A 26931-nucleotide genomic window follows, 5' to 3' on the forward strand; every position below is an offset into this window, starting at 1 on the left:
TCAGGTCCTTGACCCACAAACCTGAAATAAAAGTTACAGCTAACAGAAGCACAGTGTTCACATTATAGTTGGCATCTCTAAGCATGGATGGGCATGAGGATTTGAAGTTGCCACACTGAACACACAAAAAGTAACATGTGACCAACACGAAGGAGCACAGTCAAACCCAAAATGATTACCTGATCTGCTACAACACAAAACCAAAAGTAGCAACAAATAATCACAACTAAGTGATCTGTTGTCTCCACCACACAAACAGTCACATACAGTGGCCCTATACCACAACAAGTTACTTAATCCACAAAGTTCAGTAAATCAAGCACACTAGTGACCAACCACAAAATGGAGAGCTATGGCCACACAATGATCACATCAAGGGTGGCTCAGCACCCCACAGTGTTATTGCCATCACCTGGCCAACAACACTCGAAAGTGATCCAACAAAATAGCCATATTCCCCACAACACTAAAGGTCACAGCACAAAACACTCACCTCATGAGGATCTCATTAGCATCCATCAACACTGACATATGCACACACATGGTGTACACTCAATGCCAACTTAAAAACAGCCTACCTGCCTCAGCTACAGACCATAATCATGAATGGTCTCAAACCCCCTACCAAGTTTGGGGCCACTGATTTACTATGTGCAACTCCCAGCCTAAAACACAACAAAACAACAACAAAAAAAACAACAACAACAAAACCCTAACTTTACCTACCCTAGTCTTCAGTGGTGTACCAGGCTCGAGGCAACTTTAAAGGGGGGCTCGAGAGCAGGCAGCAGACCAGAAATATAGTCTCCTACCAAACTCTGAAGCGTACCCCCATCCAGGATAGCCACCAAACACAAATTAAAACAACAAGGCAAAACAACAAACAAGTGCTTCGCTGGAAGGGCAGCACAGCCACCCAGCTGAAACACACTTACTAAAAGGGAGTTTGCTCAATTACAGTGAACACCATCACTCACCCACTTAAAAGCAAAACAAACTGACATTCAGTCTCCATTAAAATGTCCAAATATCCCGGACGAGCCCCCACTTATGTTACGACCCGGCTCAAAAGCCGCAACATAACAAAGGAGACGAATACCAGCGTGTAGGTGAAAAGAGGTTTTATCTTAAAATGGACTATCAGGTTGGCTAAAATGGCTGGTGCCACCAGGGCAAAGACTAGTGAGCTCCCTGGGAAGCTTGCCTCAGGTATGCTTTTATCCACACCTGACTAGGTGTGGCCAATTAGCACCAGCTGAACACACTGAGCAGATTAGAGGCTGCAGAGGGACGTAACAATAATAATCAGAAAACCTGAAGAACTATTGCATGAGAGGACTTTAAAACTGATTTGGAGAAAGTCTTGCTCCTTAGAAGCAAAGTTTACAAAAATGACAGGTGGCTCAAGACTTTTGCACAGTACTGTAATATCCTGCTTCAAAATGTATGGAATCGTGAGTTTCTGGGTCTAGTTTCATTTGTTTTTTTGGTTAGTAGATTAATTGCTGAAATTTCACTGAGAAATAGAAGAATGAACCGAAAACCTCAAAATATTCAGTTTCCTTTCATGGAAAACAAGACATGCAGCCAATGATCACTTTTAAAAACCCAGCACTGGGACATTTTATGTCTTTGCTTTATTATCAGAATAGATACAGATCAATTTTCTGCAGAATGACTGTTTTTTAAAGGGCTGTATTTTGTTAATTGTGAGCCTAAGATGTGGGACTTTTAATGTGTTTTTTTTATGTGTGTGTCCTTTTTAATCTTTATGACTGTGGAACCAAAGTGATTACAGATTGAATACCAGCTTATATCATTTGAACTGCATCAGCACTTTATACATGGCTTTGCTCAGACTGCCTGCCTCATTTTATTACATTGTAAAACCCCTTAATATTTTAGAATCTCTAAACATGTCTTCCACTTAACAACTTTATATTTAAGAATCAAACAACATAGAGCTGCTGTTTTTAAAAAATCCAGTAAAAATATCCAGGGCTAAGGTAGCAAAGAGTATCCCTTCCCTCCAGATATAGCCCATGTTCTGCTTGTTTAAATGTACATACACTTCTCCTCTAAAAGGAAATTTAAGCTCAAGAGTGAAATACAAACTGCCTCTTAAACGGCAGTAAATTGATGGTCTGTGCAGAGAAAGCTGTGCTTTCTAATATTAGATACAGTGTTTTCCTCCTTTATGCTGATGTTGCTGAGATCAGTGATGCTCAACAGTTGAATGTTGCTTAAATGTGTTACTGTGTGCAGTTTTAGTTTCTGGCCCATCCATATAGCAGGCTTTCCAGTTAGTTTTAACAGTTCTGCATATAACACGGTCTCCATAGCATCTTAATTGGATAAACACTGTAACTGATTAAAGGCTACATTGTTAAGTTTGATGTGTATCTGTGAATTTGCCAGCCTTGTCTTTGAAGCCTTTTCAACAAAGCATCAGATTTCACGCTCTTGGGCTCAGCGGAGCTGTAGGAGTGACATTTCATGCTGTAAAATCCCTGCTCCAACACATCGTAAGTCACACTGACACAGAACTTGGTACCCGCGACAGCCCCAGTGTGACCAAACCATTGAAAAGTTTGAAACTGTAATTTATGGGCTAAGATTTAGAGCACATGAGACCTATATTGGTAGCATACTGAAAGCAAAAAAACATGCAACACATGGATTTTAAAATTAAAAGGCAGCAGTTTGGATTTCTTTGCGGTGTAAAGAAACATTGAAGGTTTTTCTTTGGGGATAGAAGATAAATAGTAAGCAAGCGCTTTCATAGTGCGGTTAATTTGCAGATTTTCTAATTTAACCCATTAGAATCCAACTTGCTTCACACGTTATTGGATGGAGGCAGTGAACTAGTGAATAAACAACTTCTGCAGGTCAAACATGAATAGAAACCTGATAGAAATGTAATACGACATTTTAGAATATGTGAATTCTTTTTTTTAAAGCTATTATTACAAAATCTTGGAATTTAAAGGACTTGAGACTTGAGCAGTAAGGGATTCAGAAATTCTGTCTACATGTAAGCCATGAAAAATATCTTTTCTATGCTTTGATCTTTTTGCTTGGAGATTGTTTAAAAGATATAATAACAACCCTATGATCACAGAGCTTGGAAGTATTGGATGTCGAAGCTGTAGAAAATAACACCAGTGGTTCTTCATTTCATCTGTGGGTCAAAAATTACAACTAAATTCACAGAACGAGGGGCTTTGATGCCAGAGGGTAGCAGGCTGAGAAACATCAGTGGTTTCAAAAAGTGGTTGAATAAATAACGACACAGTGCAAACACGGTAAATATAATGTTCGATGGGTGTGCCGGTTGTAAGTTTTCACTAATACGTTTATTAATATTAGATCTATTTAATGCATTCTGGATCAATTATGAGTAGGTCACAAGCTCAGCTTTTTTAAGTTGCCAGATTGTGAAAAACCCACCTTTCACATAGGATTAGTCTTTTTAGCTCTTTAATTAACCCCACAGACCCTTTCGGATAATCTGATGTTTGACATCCGATCCTCTGGAAAGAGCCGCAAGGCTTCTGAACCAAAAGTCAATTTATTAACTGTTTTCCTTTTAAATCTGCAGACTTGATATTTATGTGAAGAAATCCCTCATTAATCACTTGAATGCACTCACTTTTATAATTGCACTTACTACACCTTGTTGTCACCTTCATAGAAAATAAGAAGCCTATGATGCTTATCAGCATATGTAACTAGTGAAATTGCCACATGTAGAGGATTGAAAAACAAAGAGGTTTTGAACACTGCTGCACTTGAGTGGCTTTATTTGCCATAGTAAATTATTATTAAATTGGCTACATTGTTAAAAATACTCCATAAATGTCTAAATAATACTTGCATGGTAGTGCAATTTTAGTGTAAAACTTAATTTGTCCTTTTCCAACTTGAGTTGTGCAGAATCCATCTAATCTTCCTGGAAATACACAGATGAATGATGCTGCTGTGCTCATGCTCAAACACAGCACAGAGTTAATTATACACATTTCCACAGGTTGTATTCCCATGAAGAATAAAAACACCAACTGAACCATAAATTAACATTTTTTCCTCTCTGATTTTCTGTTTCCACCAGCAGTTACAGAAAATCTGCAATCAAAGTTATTTAGATATACAGTATAATTTCACTGAATATACATGTTAAATATTATTCCTTCTCCTGATGCAAAGCTGGCAACTTTCTTTATATAACCTCATTCTTGGCATCTAATCAAAGTGAGTGACCACCAGGGGGCAGGCTGGCACTCTCACCCAAGCAGCAAGGGACGTGTAGCATCAAAGCATATCAGGCCGAGAACAAACCTTTAAAGTTGTGTAACAGTTTTTTGTTGTGCTTTTTAAGCAGATCTATTTGTTGTGGGTTTGGGTTTTGAATGGCACTGAAATAGCTCTCCCACCACAAAGTGACCACTTGTTTCCTATTCAGCCGAGCAGAAAGCCTAAGCTAGCTTAATGTTTGAGTGATGAATGAGCAAAGTGCTCGCCGTGTCCCTTCCTTTCTTCTTCCCCTATTGAGAGGTGATAGATCTCCTCCGGAACCTCTTACCCTCCCACCATTGTCTTTTCACCGTCCTTTTTGTGTGTCTGACTGATTTGTAATCCTTGTCTTCCACCTCAGGCAAACTGGTGGCAATTGCAATCATCGATGAGAAGGACCCCACAGAGGAGAGTGGCAGGTACAAAAGAACACTGAAATTAAAAAGCATGACTCTTATAAATTACTCCCACTCTCACCACAATAATTGAGCTTAAGTGCATGGCTTTCAAATACAGATAAGACCATTATTGTTTGCATCTGCCTACAAATTGCAGCCAACAGCTAAAAAAAGGTTAGACTCCAACTCGTGTGGTATTTCTCTGTCTTCTAATTTGCTTTTAGATTAAAGACCTTGATGCAGAGGGTGGCAAAGGAATACCGGGAACACTTTAACAGGTAAGGCACGGGTAAATGATGAGGTCAAAGACGGAGATCCAATTTATACATTTATTCTAGGATGTTGCGCTCACTGGGGAACGCTGCCTGTCTACTCACAAGCAAGTTATACCTTTGTCAGGGCACGTCTGTTTTTGTTGAGGTTCAGTAGGAACGTAATTATGCAAAATGTCAGATTCCAAATATAGGTGTTCTTTTCAGCTGTCACTCAGAAACACAACTCGGCTTGTATTAATGCATAATTTTCTGTTTTCTCTGCCTCCAATTGTGCGATAACAACTGGAGATGGGGTATTTATGTTACGCGCTGTGCTGCTCGACCTGTTCTTTTACAGGAGAGGAGCCAGCGTAACAAGGCAAATGAAAGGATAAAAAAACACTTGAATGCATAATTTCACACTGCCACTATTGTTATTTTTGCTCAAGTGCGCTATAGTTGGCAGGTCATCCTTCCCCTACAGCACCCAGGTGGAAGCAAACGGGGTTTTTTGCTGAAGTGGCTTCAGGTAAAATGAGCTCAAAGGTTGCTGTTCTTTATGTGACCCTCATTTCTGATCACTGTCAGCAGGGAGTCAGTCACCAGGTGGATTGCCACAAAAGATTAGTTAAAAAAAAAAAAAGTCCAATACATTTGCATAATGATGCAGTGCTTTAGTTCCTCGCTGTGTCCTGTCATTGACCGCGTTGCTTCATCAGATACATTTCTGCTTTTGAATGAAGAGGTGTGTCTCAAACCGTAATGATAAAAGTGCTTCTCACTCTGCAGGCATGCCCATTAAGACTGATTGAATTACACAGATCCCTATCATCTGTTATACTACTGTCTGCCACACTACTCAGCGCTGTTTTTGAAGGCTTCAGAGTCTGAGATCCCTACTGAGATCAGAGCTGCCTGCCGCGTTCAGACACACCTAAACGGTACTTGTAATTACAAGCTGCCGAGTGTTGCCCCTGTTAGTGGGTGGAGCCAGCATACAGAGTCAACAGAGCATAGGGGGTGACTGACATTTGAATGAGTTGGTGCCGTTTGAAATGTTGGTGTGGGGCAGTGGAGGACTCGTGCCCACGTTTGTGTGGCGGAGTTTGATTTTTGTCACTTTGATGGGCGTGTAGGCTGGGTTGTCACTCTACACCAGTCATTGTGTATGCCTTTATATTTTACAGCACTCATGACAAGATGACAAGCAATGTCACAATGTCTGCCTCAACTGGAGGTTTTTATCCAAAAACGACTCTGTGCGCTCCTTTTTTTTTTTTTTTTTTTTTTTAAAGGAAACTTTTGCAACATTTCAAGTAGAGCTGGGCGATAGAACGATAACGATATGTATCGCGATATAACTTTTACTCGATAGAGAAATTACGCTATCGTGATAGACCCCGCCGCTCTTGTCCTCTTTAAAAAAAAAAAAAAAAAAAAAAGGTCAGCCGATCCAAATTAAGTAGCGCAGAGCCGAACCAATCACAGCCGCAGCGTCACGTCGCGTGACTTGTTACGTACAGCACAAGTGCCAAGCCGCACGTGTGTTTGTTTGGGAAGCAGCCAGCGGGTAATGGAGGAAATGAGTGTGCCGACTAGAAAAATCAACCGAGCGTGACCGAAGAGAAAACAGATGATGGTTCCAACGCCGGAGAGATTGTCGAACGGAAGAGCCATAGAAGTTCCGTAGTGTGAAGGTATTTCGGCTATTTCAAGTCTGACAAAAAACAGAGTAGCGTGCACTGTAAATTGTGCCGAAAGCAAGTCTGGAAATACAATAAACTGGTGCATGCGTCACACTGTGCGCCACGTTATTGTTTCGGTGAAATGAATTTCTACAATACTGTTAATTCTACTCTCTGCAGTGTTTAAATGCTTACATATACACACAGTTACTGTCCCTCCACACATACGACTCGGTTCTGCTTCTATGCCCCAGCTTTGTTTACTTTTTCCCACCGAGGCTTCTAGACTTCTGATTGGCCAACATTTCTGCACGGTTAGGAATCTAGCGCCACCTGCTGCTTTGGCATGTTCATAGCAGCGTTTTCCTTCATTTCTGCCTTTATGTGTGGACGGGATTATTTTTCAAAACGAAAACGGAAAATCTCCGTTTTCAAAAATACCCGTGTACGTGTGGACGTAGCCTCAGTCTCTGACTGGAAGCGCTAATTCATCATTCGGCTTTTGTCAGACTAAAGTAACTGTTAAAACTGTTTGAAAAGCTCAGCTATACAACAAGGAGAGATTGAGAATTTCCTTTTAGTTCTCAGTTTATTTGATATTGACAAAAGTTAGTCAGTTTTGTCTGTTCTTCTGTAAAACAAACTAAGATTTATTTTTAGAATTAATATTTTGTTTCTAAGTGGAATTGACAATTTAGTCTGTTTCATTTGTTCTATTTTGAAACTTAAACGCTTTAGCGGCTGCCTTTTGTGTAGTTTGCAATATTTGCCTTTATTTAGCTGAAAAAGTCTCATGTTCCTTAAGTACATCTACCCTGTTGAACTTATTATGGGAAATAAATATTTAAAAAGAAGCTGCTGATTATTTCACATTTTACTTGTGAGCAACGGCACATTTAAATCTTACAAATATAGTTATTTGGCTTATATCGTGATAGATATCGTTATCGCCTGAAATGAAAAAAACATATCGTGATATGAAAAAATCTCATATCGCCCAGCTCTAATTTCAAGAAACCCTGCTGTTAAAAATAATGTGAAAATGACCAACTCTGAAGTGTCACTCTTTTGACTGTCACAAACCACAGCGACGTAGCACAAGTTATTTACTAGAAAGCGCAGAGCAGAATTTAGCTGCAGAAGAAACTAAAACGGAAGTAAGCATTGATCTTTAATTCACTAGGAGAGCAGAAACACATCCAGGTTAGTACTTATGAATAGTTGGTGTAAATAGGCAAAACTAAATTAATGCAAGTATTATGAATTTTTAAAAAAAGGTCTTCAAAAAAGACCATAGTAAACAGCAGTTCATCCTACCTCTTAAACCCTCATCTGAACTGCGAATGTAATGACAGATGAAAACATTTACTCATACACATTTAGTATAATCACATAATAAGAATGTATTAAAAGTGACCCTGTTATGCTCATTTGCAGCCTGTATTTTTATTATTTCATTCTACTAGAGTTGATTTGTGTGGCTTCTTTCAGCTGCTCCCTTATTCTTAAGGGGTCGCCACAGCGGGCAGCACTGCATGTTTGATTTGGCACATTTTTATGCGGGATGTCCTTCCTGACAAAACCTCCAAGGGATTTGTGTCTCTTTTCTCAATCGAAATGGGGTCTTTTGCTTGTTAGGCGAACTATTCTGTTCAATAAGTAGGAATCAGTTGGAAGAAATTAACATGATTTTATTGAGATACAGAATTCAGTCAGACTGTTTGGCAATTAGACTATGATAGGAGTGAAGGACCCCTTGAAGTCTAGAAGCTGGCGGTGGTGAAGATGAAGATGGTGATGGGGAGGAGGTGGGTTGTACAAAAGGCAGAAAGACATAAAAGCACAGAGATTTAAAGTACGCAAAATGCAGGCAAGAAGATGATTGGACAGCCTCGATGATGTCATCATTAAGTTTGACAGCGTGAGAAAGTGGAAGTGATGTAAAGGAATAGACTAGCAGCCGAGTACCCGGGAAAGCAGGCGGCTGAGTGATTACAGATCTTCCTTCTTGAACTTGCACATACGCTTCATGGTAACTGTTGAAAATAATCCTTGTTGACCTTGCACTGGGTGTTGGTGCAGCACCTCAGTTCATCCACTCTCTGCAACAAGCTGTTTGAGCTCCCTTCCCCTTTCCTTTAAAGCCAGCTGTCTTCTGATTGGCTGCTCAAACAAGCAGAACGCTTTGAAGGTGGGTGGAGCTTCTGATCCAGAATGAATTCACTGTTGTTTGTTTTTTGTTTTTTAACCCTGACTGCTTGTCCCATCTTTTAATTTCAGCCCACAGAAACATTTTGTTTTTAAAGCATTTCTAAGAACTGTGTGCCATGAGATGACGGGGCCACAAGATTATTTTATGATTACTCATTACCTAGCATAAAAACACCCTCTGGGATTTGGCTCCAAGTATAATGATGGTCAGAATGATGAGTTTAGATAGGTGAAAAAATACGCCCACCTTACTTGGAATTTCTTTTTTTTTGGTTGTGCTCTGACTTTTGAAAATACTCAGTGAGAACTGCAGATAAAGTCAATATAGACAACCAGGATTTTAAAAAAAGTTTATTAGAAAACCTTGCCACAAAGGGAATATTTTATAAAAACGCAAACAGTTTGGACACACTTACCTTCAGTTTGTTCTACTCTCACATATACAAGGCTCTCGGTAGGTTACTCACTATTTTGGCCAGTGTGCTCCATGATTCCTCCAGCCAGGAGAGTCAGTGGAAAGATATACATACATGGTGAAGAGACTTGTAAATGTTTAATTTATCGGATCTGAAAAGTACTAATAATAGCAAAGTAAAACTGGAATGGAATTTAATTTAATATTTTCTGTGCCTCAGTCTCGTATCTCAGTGGTTGTTTTGCCAGTCTTTGAGATCTGGATCGTTTCTAACAGTGCCTGATCTGTGTCTTATAGCATTGAAGTTATAAGCTGACTTTTTGATGAGCTTTATTCCCAGTCAGGCCCACTATTGTCAGCAAGATTATCAGTAACCCAGACTGATTTTTATATTGCATCCAGTGGTTATATTATACAGTTCAGTTTCTTCATAATCATGTCAAGCACAAGCAGTATTGTTTAGCACCCAGGGGACCAATGCCCTAGATGTTGCTGTGATTCAGAATGAATATAATATATATCTAGAGGCCTCCACAATCAGTCATTCAGAGAAAGTTCCTAGTTTTCCTGGACTTGTGCAACCCCCTTTCCTAGTCTGCCCACAATACACTTTGCTCAGACATTGTGCAGCACAATGAGATACAAATTGAATTCCTCCTCCTACCTTATCGTTTAGATAAATCACCTGAGTCTTTTCTGTGCTAGAAAAGATGAGGAGAAACAGGAGATGGCACAGAATGGAGCTTTGGGGATATTCCCCCCCCCTCCTCTGTTAAAGCGTTCTCCAGTTTCCAATAGCAAGAACATGTAATTTCATTCACCAAGTTTTCATAGCTGTATACTATTGTGCGTTGAAGTTTGTGTCCCAGTTTGTGCTAGTGTCATGCAGTCCACCGAGACAGGAAAAAGAGTTCATTTCACTCAGCTTTTTTTGGATGCAATGTTTCGCTTTCTCATGCCACTGATTTCTCTTGCATCTCCAGAGACTTCCAGTTTGGCCACATGGACGGGAATGACTACATTAACAGCCTCATTATGGGGTAAGTGTCTCACATTCAGCCTCCCTCTCTCTTCTCGTGTCATCCTCCTCGTTCTCAGCTTCATTTTACCTTCTGTCAGCTACTTATCCAGGTCTGCACTGACTTGTAATGCCAGCCTCTGCCATTAAAGATGCTCTCTTGTGGAGAAGTCAATTACACAGACTGTCATTTCTTTTTTAGTGCTCTTGGAAACTTTAAACCCCCCTTTCCCCCCCTCTACATCCAGCATACACCCAGGAAAAGCACAAAGATCCACAAGCTCATGCAAATCTGGTTGTGAAAGTGCAGCCTATTGAGATGAATATGTGAGGAGTTTAGGGAAAGCGGGCTGTGCGTGGATTAAATCTATAGCGGTCATGTATTTTTCTAATAGCTTGCCAAAGAGCAACGCTAATGATGCAGTTAGACCCTTTGCTGCAGCAACTTTGTGCCCAAGCTGAGGCTGGCTGTTAGGGTGTCATGCTTAGGGAGGCCTTGAAACTGACATCCCTTCCTTTTAATTAGGCAGAACCCCACTACGACCAGGATGGCCGTCGCAGTCGGCATGTCTGTTTTGTGTCTACTAACGTACAGCATCTAATTATGTGTGTCTGTATAATTTTGTGTGAGAATCTGCATGCGTAAAACGACCGCGGCAGGATGTTATTTTAATTTGAGCATGTTATTGTTTGTATGAGCAAGATTATAGCAGACATGGTGTCCCAAGTCCTGTGTAATTTAGTCAGTGTGTCACTGAGTACAGTAGAAGTTATGGCTTGAAATATAACTACATTGAACCAGCAGGCTTCTGGTGCACAGTTGAAAATAGGCGGTGTTTATATTTAAGGATAAAAGAGGTGATTAGCCTTCCTAATTTTGTATGAGCACATACAATATGTATTTTTCCTGGGTTTTAGGGGACTGAATTTAGCTGCTGTAGCGCAGGATTAATTGCCCTCCTTTGAGGAATAAAATCCTGGCCTGTCAATGTCCACTAATCCTTTCCCTTAGGAGGGCCATGGAAATAAATCTGATGGCTTTTTATTCCTCTTTCTGTCATCACAGCGATTACTGTGTTCTGGCAGCAGTCTGTCTGGCGTAAGGCTGCTTCTGCTTTCACCAGAGGCACACAAACACACTCAGGAATACACACATACCAGATGAGAACCACTCAAAGTCTGAGGTCGTCTTTGTTTCTGTTTAAATGTAGGATTATCTCTAACCCCTTATATGGGATGCATTGTAGGCTGTGAAAAACGTGAAAAGAAGTGAGCTGACTGAAAACTGGCAATATCGAGGGAGGACTTGTAATCGGAATGGGAATGATTACGAAAGGCATTTCTCCAGTTGGACATCCAAATGAACGACCTCCTGATGTCAGCAAACATCATTTTCTGATAACTTTAAATTGATATTTATCCAGATTTTATGTTGGCACGCATCCTAAATGTATATTCTGGACATACTGTGATAATGATTATCATAGTTTACAGCTGGGATTAGTAATTAGGCCTTCTTACAATAATTAATGCTCAGAAAATGCTTCTGGTAACAAAGCGCAAAAGGAAACTTTGAGAAAAACGAACTGATGAACTGTTGCTAATGAGTCCTGTTAAAAAAAAAAAAGAAATAAAATAACATGAAGCCCTCAAATGTGTAAACTGCACATAATTTGTGCACAATTTGTTCACTTCTATTTTCATTTTTTAACACCAACTAACATTAGTGCATTAAAGTCAATATTTCAAAAATGTATTAATATATATGTTGTCCAATGTGCACAAAGGGTCAATGGGAAAGCACAAGACATGCCGAAAATTGCATAATTTAGAAATTGTGTAATCACATTGTGCCCAGCAGAGCAGCTTGAGCTGCAGCACATGTAGGCGAGTACATGCTAAAGCTGAGCAGACAGTTGTGAAGTCTTTGGTTGTATTCACAGTAAATTAATAACTAGTTTGTTAAAATTCATTTGCTGAATTTTTAATGAACAACAACCCTGTTCAGAATATAAGGAACAGCTTCTGATAAATCAGTATTAGACAACTGTTGGTTAGTGGTTGCTGGAGGTTGGAGGTAGAAGTCATTGTTTAATTGATTGCTAAAGCTTTAATCAGGCAGGCATCGAGACTGGTCAGTCACCCCCCAGCACTGACCAGCCTCCAGAGAAAGGAGGAATGACGAATAGTTGCTGGCAGTCGTAAAGAGGTACCAAAAACCTCCTTGTGATTGCTTTGGTTGTTAGCAGACTGCCTGTAGAGTGGCTCCAATACGCTGACGAACAAAAAACTTGGCTCAAGTCTTCAAGATGGGACTCTCATGTAGTTAGGGATGGGTACCGGTATCCAGTGTCATTATGGCACCGGTTCTGACATAAACGGTAGTAACCAGACCGAAAAGCAGCGCACATTTCGGTGCTTTATTTCAGTGCTTTATTTCAGTGCTTTTTTTCCTGAGATGTCATACACTTTGGATTCTAGCCAATCATTTTACCTTTCCAAGGATAGTAGGCGGGCCCAGGTACGTATGCTCTTTTAGAGCAGAGCTACAGATTAAAAATGCCCAAGGCGAAGCGGTCAAAAGTCTGGCTGTACTTCACAGCAAAAGATGCAAACTCAGCAGCAACAAGTGCTTTAAGGTGATACTGTGCAAAGGAGGTAACACCTCGAATCTGATGAAACACCTGGCGACGCATAGCCTTTTTTTAAAAGCCGAGAAATCACCATATTTGATAGCTTGCTGCAAGACCGAGCACCGAGCACATCTACCCATCCCTACATGTAGTCTGTGCTTCTTGTGTTAGTTCTAATGAATACCAATAGTTTCTCAGCTCCTGCTCCATAGTGAATCCAAAGACATGTAATGGTATCTTATCGTCTAACTTTCTATCTAATATGCAAATTCCCCCAAATCCCGAGTTATTACTTGAATAGTGAATTTTGGCTAGACTAGAAATTAGCTCACTATTACTTTAATTCCTTTAGCAGTTTGTACAGATCTTGTAGGATGGTACATAAAAGAAAAACAACAACAAAACCACTGGCCCTAATTGCATAGAAACCATTTTTTGCAGTAGAAGAAGAATGTGTGCAAATGGTAGAATATATGACCCTTAATTATGGTGGCGAACCCCCAGTAGTCCCACTAACTGAGGCACCTAGGCTAATCCATATTTATTTTAAATGGGTGCCATCTGTTGGAGTAGGCTGGATGTCAGATGGAAATACCCATTCATAATGTGTGTGTGGTTGTGTGTGTGTGAGAGAGAGAGATTGCAGAACTCAGCTGGACAGAGTAGTGAGGCACTGATGACTCTACCGCACAGGCGTATATGTTTGCACTCCTGATTTCAGCGGGGTGGTGGATTGGGACAGTGATGGATATGCGTGCGTGTGTGTGCAATTTGTTGCTGGGTTGAGTAACACCGCGGGGATGTAAGGTGGCAGCGCCGTGATGGACTGTTTGTGCGCCTGTGTGCATGTGTGTATCTAAGCACTAGGATACCTTATCTAAGCCAGGCTTTGGTGTTGTGCGAGACGTGTGGAAGAGGGATCGGTTGTTTGTATGACCTTATTCCCTATCTCACTGAGTTTTGTAATTCCTCTGCTGATTTGTCGAAATGAGCCGGCTTGGCAGCGTACAGCGTGTCACTGTTTCTGTGTTTTCTGTTAAAACAAAGCCTGTAAGATCACTGGAGTAGTTAGTATATGTTTTGTACGTGTCTCGGTGTGGATGCAGAGCTGCCTTCCTCTGGACTCCCTGGGCTTCACTTGTCAGTTTTAGTTTGTAAAGGTCTCTTTAACTGTGACCGGCACAGACCCATAAAACCCCTGAGTTGCACACTCTTTGTATAAAAGATGGAAGAAATGCCACTCTGAAATGGGCCACACTGCATCGCCTTTTTCCTTGGGAAAGAAAAAGTCTCTGTTTGAAAGAAAACCCATGGGAAAAGTTGGGTTGCTCAGAGTACAAAGGGTTTGTTTATCTCACTATTGTATTCTCTGTGTTGCAATTTATTCTTTAAGACTACAATTTGTTCCCATCTAATGATGCTCTTTGATAATGGCAGTCTGAGGTGTGGGGGTTAAGAAGATTAAAAGCCGTGTTTCCTGTTTTTTTCCTCAGCGAGGTGACAGTTCCCTCCGTTATCATCCTCAACACATCCAACGAGCAGTACTTCCTGCCCAGTGAGCCGATCGAAAGCATGGAGCAGCTGGTCCAATTCATCAGCAGTGTTCTGAACGGTTCTGCACAGGTCCAAATCCTTCCCTCTCCCCTCCCTTGCCTCCCTTTCCTGCTTTCTGTTTATGTATTCAGCCTGGTGTAGCCTTCGCTCCCCTTCACCTTATGTTGTACTGTTGTAATCACACCAAATCTTCATTAATCAAGCATGTTGCCTTGCATTTTAAGTCCCCACTCAGAAAATTTTTTTTTTTATCAGATGAGATATTTTTCCAATCTCCTTTTTGCATGTTTAGATTTCATATTGCATTCCCTTTTGAATAGATTATCTGCAATAATTCTATGTTCTGAGCCAAACACTGAGATTACTACATGACTTTGTATTGTAGTGTGCGCACTAATCTGGAAAATAAATGTCATCGTTCTCTCTACTCTACGCTAAAGTCACCAGATGTATGAAACCATAAGCCAAACACCCAAAGGTCTTTTTCCTTTTTCCGAGAATGGTCTGGGCTATTTTTCGCCTGGCAAAACAAACCACCCTCCCACCAAATAAACAGCAACAGAAACCACCATGTTTCTGCAGTCCAGTTTTAGCCAAGCCCCGGACAGTTTCAGCCTCTACACGTCAGGCTCGTAATCTCAGCCATGTGGTGTCTCAGGGCCCGTTTGTCCTTCATGTAGAAATGCACCAAATAAAGTTTTTGCCCCACAAAAAATGTTACCATAGAATAGAAGTGGATTTCAAGGATTTTCTTGTGGAGTGTAGGGAGCTTTTTTGCTCCAAGCATGATCAAGTTTTGTGAATCTTTAATGCTTTTTCAATGGAAGTATAAAAAACATGAAAACTGGGTGTGTTTTTTGTGGAATTCGCCTCCTGTGAAGCATGAACCAGCCTCAAGAACAGAGTTACCTTAGCAGTCTGTCACATCGCTACACCTGGTTTTCATGGAATAATTATTTTATTTTTTTAAACTCACTGCTGCCATATTTAAGTCCTCGTTCCTTTGCTTCGTTTCAATTAAGAAGAAAAAGCTACAACTTCTTTATATGTTGTTTTTGCATAAGGATGTCTGATACCTTGCGTAGTTGTCATGCAATTTGTGCTTAGTCTGTTCAGCAGCTGCATCCACAAAGATTGTCTCATACCCCACCTTCAGCTTATTTCCAGAAGTCCTGCTTAGTTGGAGCTCACTAATTGGCCATCCTGATGAATTAGCATCAGGACAAATCACTCATTGGCTGCCCCGGTGCTTTTTGCCAATAAATGAGCTCAGATGGAGCAGAACTGCTGCACTGTGAGCAAACTAGAGTCAGGCACATTAGATAATTTTGTGCAAGGAAGCGGTTAATTAAACATTATTTAAAATGTCTGAAATGTACTAAGCACATGACTGGAGAACTGAAACCTGGATATTTCAGTCTGTGTATAGTATGTGTTGCTGTTTGCAAAGTTTTTATTGATTTATTGATTGTTTTGTGGTTTAGGGAATGCTTCCAGGTAACTGCATCAAATTGTTGTTGCCAAGCTGAAGAGTGCATGAAACCCTGCGCATGTCCTATAGAACTGGGATAGACTACACGTAGTAGCTTATCTGTGTCCATTAAACTCTGTCTTCCTGCAGGCATATGGAGGTGACGGCATCATTCAGAGGATCAAACGTGTTGCCTTTGATGCCAGGTCCACCATTATGGTAAGTTGGTGAGATTTCAATCAGAGAATATTGCCTAAGCAGGATGTAGCTCAAGTTCAAAGTGAAATGAAATACAAAACATCATCTAAGATTTCCACCAAAAAGCAATAAATATGTACAAAAGAGCGTAAAATAATTCAGTCTGCAGGATGTCTGCATCAAGTGTTCCTCAGGACTGAAGAAACAATATGACTAAAATTCAATCATGTCTTTTTTGTGCCCTGTTCATGAAGAATCAAGCTCCAAAACTATATTATTATTATTATTATTATTATTGTTGTTATTATTTCGTTGCATAGTTGCATTCCTAAAAATGAATTTAAGTGGTTGAATGTTATGCTTCATTATTATGCTGACCTCTCAGAGGGACTCAGTATGCCGGCTGAAATTTGGGTATAAAACTGGTAATTCAGTTTATTTAATAAATAACAATACATTTCTGAGATTTAAACAACCTTTTGACAAATTTTCTCAGTTTTGACAGACGGTATCGTAGATTTGTATTAAAGTTGACTTAAGCATACAGTGGCCAAAAGTTCAATATTTGCACTGCTTTGGTTCTGTTTTGGTCTCCACCACCTTCATGGGGAAATGTGTTTTTCTGTGTTCACCAGCTAATTGTAACTATTAACTAATGGCTTGTATACAGTTGGAACAATGTTCTGTGGGTTCTCACATTACATACAACACTTACTGTTTGTCAAATAAGAGTATTGCAGATGATTATCCAATCTAGCTTTCAAGCTAATATTACTTCAGGGTAATTTTACTATGCGACATGCTACTCAGAGGACGCTCTCCTGTTTAAGGATACCAGGCTTCACCTCTACAATTAAAGCGCAGCATTATCGTGCTGCACAATATCAAATTGCCCCTGTTATGGAATAATATTCTTGCTGTGTTTCAAAATGTGCTTCACCTTGACTGCGTTTGCTAAATTAGGGTTAATGCTCTGTGTTCAAGCTGCTCTGCAACAATGTCAAACAAATGCCCCTGTGCACTCCACTTTTCCTCTTTGAGGAAAAACAACATTTAGAGGACAAGATTGGATGTACAACTGAGAATATGCAGTACAGGCAGTAAACAGTCCGTAGGGAGAGGGGGGGAAAAACAGCAGAGCAGATGGAGGTGGAGTGTTGAGGGAGGAGAGGGTCAGGCGGCTGAACTTCTCCTCCTTCTTTTACTCTAAGTAGTTGGTTCTTTTGGGAGAACTAGTGTTTATTTTACCAAGGGTGTGATAGGAATGTAAATACAGCTGTGAATAATACCTCTCAGCAGGCATGGTTGAACTTTAACCACGACTAACACTCTGCTCCGCCCATAACAGTGTCCTTAAAGCCATGTGGAGCATGTCTAAATGAGAATCGCATGCTTTAATGTTAGATTGAAGTAAAGGGTTTGACTTAAAGCTCAAACGAGAGCCTTTTAACAAGATATTAATTGAAGGTTTAATTCTTCGTGCGTCAGATCAGGCTTGACTCTCGGGTTATTAAATGAAATCAGTGATAAAGTAAGCCAGATGAGCAATGGGTAAACGTTTCAGTGCAAAAGAAAAGCTGTATTTCTTTGAGCTAAAAAAGCAACAATGCAGGATCTTTATTTGACTTCTTCTATTGGCTGCTTAAAAGTAAAAATCTTGTGTCAAGGGTCTGACTTACATCTGTAAGAGAAATGAAATGTGAGACTTGTGCTTTCCTAAATTTAGCAAGCTGGAAGTATCACCAGTCTAGTTTTGCTTACAGTGACATGATATAATATAGAGGAGATAGGCAACAGCCATCACCTTGCCCCTAGAGAGCCTATTTAAATTCATGTCTGACAGGAGCATGAAGAAGCAAGCGCATTAAGCCCAATGAGTCATAGCCAGCTGTGTTAGCATAGCATGCCCATCCTTTCCCTCATCCAGCATCACAGAGCACCGGCAATTACCATTCCTCTTCCTGTGGCAACGACTGAAGGGAACGTGAGTGTTTCTCTTCTTCTCAGCTCAGTGGCTGGCAGGAGTTGGGACCGAATGTGCCCTTTTAGGTGGATTCTCTCTGATGCAGTTTGCTACATTAAGATCATCTGAATTGTGCTTCACGTGTTCCTGAAAGGAAAAAAAAAACAGATTTAATTACACTGGAGTGCTTAAGAAATATTAGAAATAAATTGTATCAAAGTGGAAAACATGGATGTGAAATGAGGGGTGCCTTAATTATTACCAGAGAGCAACTTGTTGGCTCTGCGTGTTTACTTTGATTTTTCTCTTAAGTGATCCTCAAGGATAAATGTAGTTGTTATAAATGTGCAAATTTGTCACTAACGCTGGTTTAATTTAAAATGAAAAGGTTGTAATTAGGATGGAAAGCACAGTCTCGACAAATGTAGCGTCCACAGAGGTTTGCGTCACGTTCCTCCAGCAGCTTTTTGCTCATTTCCGTTTCATCTTCGTCTCATAAGCGAGATTAGCCAGCTTGTGACCTGTAGTTACCTATAGCATCATGCTCTGTGCAGGTCTGCAGAGATTTACATTCATATTCATGGAAGCATAATTTCGGCTTTAATGTGCTCGCACGCACTAAAGCCGAGGGAGGTGGGAGGTGAGCCCGTAATAAGCAGGGCAGTGTGTGTGCAGGCAGTATCTTCAGAAAGACTAGTGCGTAACGGTGGGCCTGTGCTCGTGTTTGATTTTTCTTTATTCATCTTAGTTGAGTTTGTAAAATGAGAAAGTAAAAGAAACATGAAGGATGTTCGATTGAAGGCCAACGCTCTCCAATATGGTCATTTGGTGTAAAACAAAACAAGCGGCACAGCAGACGATACAAATAGTTTAACACACTATAAGCATCTGAAAATTACAGGACACAAGTGGAATTAATACTAAAACATTAAACCCTGCGTGAGTGTATGGAAATGTTTCAAGACCAGCTTTTTAAAAACTTACACAACATGTAGTGTAAATGATAGAATACATGAATAAGTTACAAACTTGGCGAAAAAGTGTTTTGATCTGCAGATCTGATTTGAATTTGCTTAACTTTCTGCAGCTAAAGGCAGGCTCTTTGCTACTACAAACACTGGTTGTTGAGAGCAATGTGATGCTTTTATGGGACTGGACTGAACAGGTTGTGTTACAAGTAAGCAAGTCTCAGTGTGTGAATTTAAGAAACTGCAGCACTGACTCATTGTGGGACCTCTGGACCACAACTGAGCTTTAGGGTCTTATTTATCATATTTCCTCCCTTGTAGTCTCCGATAATGTGTGCACATGTCAAAGTACATGTGGCAGTTTCATTATATTTTGCCCCGAGCTCATAAACTAACCATCACTCCTACTAGCTGTTAGTCGTGGTAGACAGACAATCGGACCGAATTGACATTTTGCTGGATATTGATTTAGCCTGACATTTACCTCTTGTTAGCAGATTGTTTTGTCTTAAGCAGTCCTCATACTCACTTGACATCCCTTTTACTTTCCTTTTATTACCATTTGCTAGTAGTGTAGCTGGTTATTTCTGCGAATGACCTCAGATTACTGTGTACAGATGTATTCATTTTAATTTTTACTCCCCATTTTCTTGTCTGTGTCATGCGTGGATCTTGCTGAGAAGCTAGCTGGATTTCAGATTTTTTTCCCCATAGAAAGGAAAACAAAATTAATCCTGTGAACGATGATCAGTTAGTGAAGGAAGAAAAAATCAGATTTCTTGGATAATATTATTGTTTGCACATAAATGTTTTGACTGACAGACAGACATACAGATAGATCAAGAGCATGGTGATGGATGAGACCATTAATGACAAGTCGTTCGCCAATGAGTGTGTAGATTTGAACCAAATCTACACACTAAAAATTAGTTTTTATTCAGCATGACCATAAATGGGTGACTGAAAGTGTTCACAGACATCAAGACAGATTTTTTTTTATATATAGACTTCTATAGGGCCAGGACTCTATTTGCAACCACAGCTGTCGCCATCTGGTGCACGTTCAAGACACTTCAGCATAATTTAATTTTCCATATTAACTTCACAATATATTAAACAACACTGGAAATAGCGATTGAGTAATTAGAAACCTATCTGGAAATAATTCTCACTCAAATTTTTAAATCAAATGACAAACAATGATCACTTCCTCGTGGACTTCTGTTCTGTGAGACCTTTCGAAACCAGAGAGTTGCCCCCCCAGCTGTTAGAAACAATGCAAGTTTAAGGTATGCTGTATGGATACAAGTATTGGGCCACACCTCTAAATCACTGAATCCAGTTGCTTTTCGACCTGTTGCCACAGGGGTATAAAATCGAGCTCTTGGCCATGCTGTCTGCTTTTACAAACATTTGTGGAGGAAGGGTAATCCTAATGCGCTAACAGAGTTTGAGTGTGGTACCATAAGAGGATGCCACTATTGCGAAAAGTTATTTTGTGAACTTTCTTCCCTCATAGATATTCATCAATCTTTTATTTGCAGTTAATGGTGTTTAAAGTGGTGTTTGGTTGCTGAAAGATAAAACTAAGGTTATATATTTTTCTCTTGTATTTTCTCACTGGATTATTTCAGTGTTTTCCTCAAGTTACTGTATTAGTGTCTTTTACAAATTTGTCTCCCTATACTCTCCCTCACCCCTCGTGCTTCGCGTTCTTAATTTTCCTTTCATCTTTCGCTGTCTTCTTTCCCTCATCAGTCGGTGTTTCGCAGCTCTCCACTGCTGGGCTGCTTCCTGTTTGGCCTACCGCTGGGCGTAATTAGCCTGATGTGCTATGGCATCTGCACAGCTGAGTCTGATGACGGTTCGGATGACATAGATGCGCCGAAGAGAGAGGGCCTGACTGACGAGGAGGAGGAAGAGGAGGAGGAGGAGAGGCAACGTGCTGCGGCGCTGGAGGGCCCAGAAGAAGAGGATGAGGACGTTGGAGAGAAGGATCCTGAAGAGAAGAAAACCGATTAACACAGGGGCACCTGCTGGATAGAGGATCATAGGCCTAGTCAAATGCAGTGACATGAAACTCAAAGACATATCAATGTGTTACTGTTGTGCTTTGTTTTTCATCTCACTTCCCCTCAGAGCCCCTCTAGCACAGACTATTCTTCCATCTTTGAGTTCTTTGTCTGCGTGTAAGGTCGGCTGCTTGGCGAAGCCACTGAATTATGTTGAAAGCAAACAGCCTCTTTAATGATGGAGTGTAAACACTGTTCACATGAAGAAGGGATGGCTGCGAACCAAACATACCATCTTATTTATTATGATTCCAACCAACCAACCAGTGGTTAATTCCATGTGACGTGTGACACCCTGATTTCATAGGTCAGTGTCTTGAAACCACTTTTTTTTTGTCGCATACCGAACTATTTTTCATTTTAATTCTCATTTTCTATATTATCCTACAGTAGTAGAAACTGATTGATGTTGCCTTTAAATTTGCCCTCAATCCATTGTGTAGGCTTGTGTATTGTTATTGACGCGTGTAGAATGAAAAAGAAGTGCCCAACAAGGAAAATCTGCCATCGTTGAAATGTGCAGTTTTTGTTTTTAATTCTGTGTTATTGCCTAAAAATATTTCTTCTTATAAAGGGTTACAAAGTGCCCAGACAGTTCTGCACTTCACCGCATTTCTCTGTCAGCCATCTGCTGTCATTAAGAAAGACTGGGGACAATAATCGGGATCACTCGCTGTGATACCGACACACGGCAGATGGACATTTTTAACCCATTTCCTTCCAACATGACCAACTGGGTAAAAACAAATAAAAAATATCCTTATATAGACAGGTTGTACCTGTCTAGCAAAAGCCATAACATGCACCAGTAGCTCCTGTGGATCTTAACAAGTCATATTCCTCAGACAGACAAGCTCTGTCTGTTTCCATATTTCAGGCTATCCCCCATCACCGGTTTCTATATTCAATTCATTTGACATTTGAAGTTTACATCCCAATGCCCTGAGATGTACACAGAGCATGTAGAACGTTAGGATTGTCTTTATGCTGCTGAGTTGTTGTTGTTCTTTTTTTTTTTTTCTTTGTTGGTCTCAAGGCATAGAGATCCTGTATACCCTCTCCTTGTGACTAAAGTGTGTGTAATAGCTGAAATCAAGTAGGGATAATGGATTCCTCCTTAATTCACCAGACCAATCTATTTCATAAAAAGACAGAGTGTTCCCAAAATCCTCTACACCCAGTGTAATAACATTTTCATGAAAATTCCACAGTACAGTGTACCTTACTGGATTTAGGGTGCAATGAGGCAGAGACCTCAAAGCATCTGAAAACACAACTTGAATATCTGTAAAATAGATTCTTACTCTCAGCTGGTACGGCGAGTTACGTGGCGTCCACCTTTTCCAATAAAGATCAATTTTCTTCAATATAAGATTTTCTTTAATGTTCTTGTTTTTTGCCAAGAGTTAGAGGACATGGTTGATGCTGCTGACATGTGTCTACGTCAGCAGGTAGGCAGCTTATAGCATAAAGACGAAACTGGGGCCGCGCTCGCCCGGCTCTGTCCAAAGAGCTGCCTCAGAGCTCCTTTAAAAAGCAGGAATAACAGTAATTTCACCATTCGGTTCTAGTTCAGTAACCCATTCGACTCAATATAAGCACACCTTTTCTCTTTTAAAAGAAAATTGTTATTATCTGTGGTTTACTGTGAAGCTGCGCTAAAGGAGCCATGCCCTCGCCTTGCCTTCTGGTCTGTAGTTGCCTACCACTATCTGCCAAACTTCCCGTTAGGGTTTGAATTGAGTTTGTCACATTTTATTACAGGTTTGAAAGATTGAAATAAAGATGGTCATCTTTTTTTCTTGCTCATTGGAATTTCTTTCTTTTTTTCATCATGTAATGTCGGGTTGTTAGGTTTCCTTTTTTGTTTTTTCTTTTAGGTCTGTCAATCTTCCAGCTACCGTGCTGTGCAAAAGTCTTGAGCCGGTCCTCACATCTTTGTTTTACTTCCAAGCGCCAGAGTTACTTTAAATTTTTAAAAAGTGGTTGTGAGCAGTAGTTCTCTGGGCTTTTTGAAGATCTTGGACATGATGCCTTTTCCCCTCAGCAGTGTGGGTAGGCGGCGTGGACATTGAGTTTGTGAATTTGGTAACTCGAGAATGAGGTGAAATAGGAGCTTCAAGTTGATACCAAAGGTGTATCTACTAAAAGCCTTGGACAGGATTAAAACTCAGTGACCTAGACCTCAAAGTCAGAGGTAAATTTCACTGAGAACACAGTAAGATTTTCAGTTAATGCCATTGGTGAATGTCCTAAAAATTTTGGATGTGTCTCAGGGACCTTGATCTGAAAGCAAAAGTAAGTTTTCTGACCATCTTGTGTATGCAATAACAAGATGATGTAGGATTTTGTAATTGATACTATAGGTGGCTGAGGGGTAGCAGTATCACAGTATTTCAGTATAATGATTTTGTTTGGTAAGCTATGTAACTGACCTGTTACGGTTAACAAGGCTCCTAACTCAAAGAATGAACCAGTGCCAGGTCTACACCAACACATACCAGACAAAAAACAGTTGTAGGTGCTTTGTTAGTAGCAGGTTGTCAGAAAAACACACTGAATATCTTTATCTGCATGTATGAAAAATGCCAAAGATGACAGAATCTGACAGACATAAAATAGTAATTTTGTACAAACAAAGTGATTCCCAAAGAGTTATTAATCAACAATTGGCAAATCACAACACATCTACACTGAAAAAGAAATGGCAGCAGGTGTTGCTTCTGACTTTAAACCCTGGTAGAATAATACAAACTCCTTATGTTCTGTATTTCCTTCTGTACTAATGAATAAATCACTGCACGTATTTTCTTTGGTAAATGGTAAATGGCCTGTATTTATATAGCGCTTTACTAGTCCCTAAGGACCCCAAAGCGCTTTACATATCCAGTCATCCACACACTGGTGATGGCAGCTACATTGTAGCCACGGCCACCCTGGGGCGCACTGACAGAGGCGAGGCTGCCGGACACTGGCGCCACCGGGCCCTCTGACCACCACCAGTAGGCAACGGGTGAAGTGTCTTGCCCAAGGACACAACGACCGAGACTGTTCAAGCCGGGGCTCAAACCGGCAACCTTCCGATTACAAGGCGAACTCCCAACTCTTGAGCCACGATCGCCACGATAGCCACGATCTTTGAAAAACATAAAGAAATGAAGGCTGCTTCAAGACTTTTGCACACTATAGTTCTCTGCCAAGCTTCAATTATCACACAGACAAATGTGTTTTTTTTTTTCTTCCCCCCACTTCCACCATTATAATCCTTGGCAGAGGTGTGTACTCACATATGGCAGATATAATCACATTTTTGGAGATCTAGGTTTAACCAGGGCTGATTGCTTTCCTTGATGTGAAACTCATTTATTTCTTCTCTTTAGGGAAAGACGACATTCTCAAGTCAAACTCAGAAACGTGACTTTACATAATGAAAAAGCACACCGTCAGCATACTTCCCTCACATGATTTGAGAGGGGGAAAAAAAGTGTTGCTTTTCGTAAAGTTTGATTGGTTGTTTTCAAGTCTGATAAAGTCAGAGAATTTTCCAGCGGATGTCTTTTTGGGGACAAATTACCACATAGGGGGAGATAATATATTACTACATCAGAATCAGTGTCATTGAGTGGTGCTGATGCAAAAAGTAATTCATCGCTCAATTACCTCGCGCTATATTCTGAGAATGAGTTTCATCGTGTGCTAAATGAAGGAGGCCTGGTGTCTCTCTCTCTCTCTCTTTTTTTCCCAAAGTACCAACAGTCTGGCGCGCTAGACAAGGGCAATTACACACTGAAGCTCGTTCTGACGTCTGTCTTATGTTGGAATGGCAAATTAAGGCGAGATAGTAATCATCTCATTTCTGACTCACATGGGAGGTGTTTAATGGTTTAGGTTCACATGTAAGGTCAAAGCAAAAAATAAAAAAGAAGGAAAGATAGATGGTTATTTCCATTAATGCTTCAACCCTCCATGTCGAGTGTAGTCTGAGCTCAGTTGGTGTCAATCAGTAGCAAGATGAGAAATAGCTGATTAACTTTGCTCACCATGGAAACCAGCCCACACTTGTTCTCTGTGAGTCTTTGCAAATCCTGTTAGAAACAAGAGTATTTTATTTATTTATTCATTTATTTTTGTATGGTTGATAGATGGCTGCAGCTGCCCGATTCCATCTGTTTGCTGCCACTATAGAAAAATACCTCAATGCCTAATTACACAAACAATGTAGGCAAATCTGCCCTTTTGAGATATCTCACCTCCTCTCAGTGAATCGGTGTGTGTGTGTGTGTGTGTGTGTGTGTGTGTGCACGTTTATTTCGTTCAATCATCAGCTGTTACATCCTTTCTCATAGCCCTGTCTATGACTATTTTTGGGGATCCGACTTTACCTCAACAGTTCAACTGGGCTTAATAGGCACTTGTCAGCCTGTCAGTCGATAGACAGTGCTCGTTGCTGCCGTTTTCTTCTGTGCACTCTGACAATTTGGCAAACTTTTCTTCAGGGCTTGTGTGAAAATGATTCTGCAAAGATGGTTGCTGCCCATCAATGCTGTTACAACTTCTCCTGCAATAAAAAGCATCAAGTAGGCAAACTCCTGCAGGGGATGGTAACTGCAGATAGAAGCTGAGATAAGAACTCCGCATTAGAGCAGCAAACACACCCTGTTTTTGAAACACACAGGACGTGGTAAAGAAACTATGTTTAGTTTGTGATGTCTGAACACTATTAGATCTCACCCATTATGGTACAGAATCATCACAAAGATTTCAACCCACTTATGCACGTGTGCCTTTTTCTTCCTTAAGTCCGTCTATTCCACATACTCTACACTTACTGGCCACTTCATTAGTTGCACCTTGTTATTGATGGATTGGATTCCTTTTTGAATTGAAACTGCTTTGTGGCATAGATTCAACAACATACTTCAAACATTCCTCTTGATCTCACAGTCACAGCCACCAAGTTGTTGTCATGCTCAAGAAACTAGTTCTAGATGATCTGAGCTTTGTGACACCATGCATTATCCTGCTGGAAGCAACCATCAGAAAATGAGTACACTGTGGTCTCAAAAGGGATAGATGTGGTCAGCAACAATACTCAGGTGGGTTGTGGTATTTAAAACATGCTTGAGGGGCCGAAAGCGTGCCAAGAAAATATCCTCAACACCAACAGCAGCGCTGGCATTTGCTCACACAAAGCCGGACGGTTCCATCCAGTTTCGAGACTCATCAGACCAGGCAATGTTTTTCTTCTATCAATCTTCTTTTGTTCAGTTCTGTGAGCCTGTGTGAAGCCTTGGTTTCATGTTCTTATCTGACAGGAGTGGCACTTGGTGTGGTCTTCTGCTGCTATAGCCCACTTGCTTCAATGTTCAGAGATGCTCTTCTGCATACCTTGGTTGTAACAAGTGATTATTTCAGTTACTGTTGCTTTTTTTTTTTTTTTTTTTGCTCAAAGCAGTCTGGCCAGTCTACTTTAATCTCTTAAATAAGCAAGCTGCTTTTGTCCCCAGAGAACTGCAGCTCACTGGATATTTTCTTATTTTCAAACCATTCTCAGTAAAACCCAGGGATGGCTGTGCAGTAAAATCCCAGTAGATCAGCAGTTTCTGAAATAGTTAAACAGCTCATCTGGCACAAACAATAATGTCATATTCAAAGCCACTTAAAATTACCTTTGTTCTCATCTGAGATGCAGGTCATCCTTCAGACTACAGATATTTGCATTAACAAACAGTTGAACAGGTGTACAAGTATGCGTTGAAAGATCACAGAATGTTCTTGTACACAAACTATTTAAGAGC

The 26931-nt window shown here is 40.4% G+C and overlaps 1 protein-coding gene across 1 annotated transcript in view; it reads left to right on the forward strand.

Annotated features, from left to right (window-relative positions):
* tmx3b (thioredoxin related transmembrane protein 3b) overlaps positions 1–16076 on the forward strand; it is a 34321-nt gene extending 18245 nt beyond the window's left edge. Inside the window, exons 11-14 of the mRNA XM_026179963.1 lie at positions 4655–4712; positions 4916–4969; positions 10240–10296; positions 14401–16076. Of these exons, the coding sequence (XP_026035748.1) occupies positions 4655–4712; positions 4916–4969; positions 10240–10296; positions 14401–14602 (371 nt within the window). The 3' untranslated portion in view covers positions 14603–16076. The remainder of the gene's footprint in view (positions 1–4654; positions 4713–4915; positions 4970–10239; positions 10297–14400) is intronic.
* The last annotated feature ends 10855 nt before the right edge of the window (positions 16077–26931 follow it).

Source organism: Astatotilapia calliptera, chromosome 9, assembly GCF_900246225.1.
Source record: "Astatotilapia calliptera chromosome 9, fAstCal1.2, whole genome shotgun sequence".
Taxonomy (NCBI): domain Eukaryota; kingdom Metazoa; phylum Chordata; class Actinopteri; order Cichliformes; family Cichlidae; genus Astatotilapia; species Astatotilapia calliptera.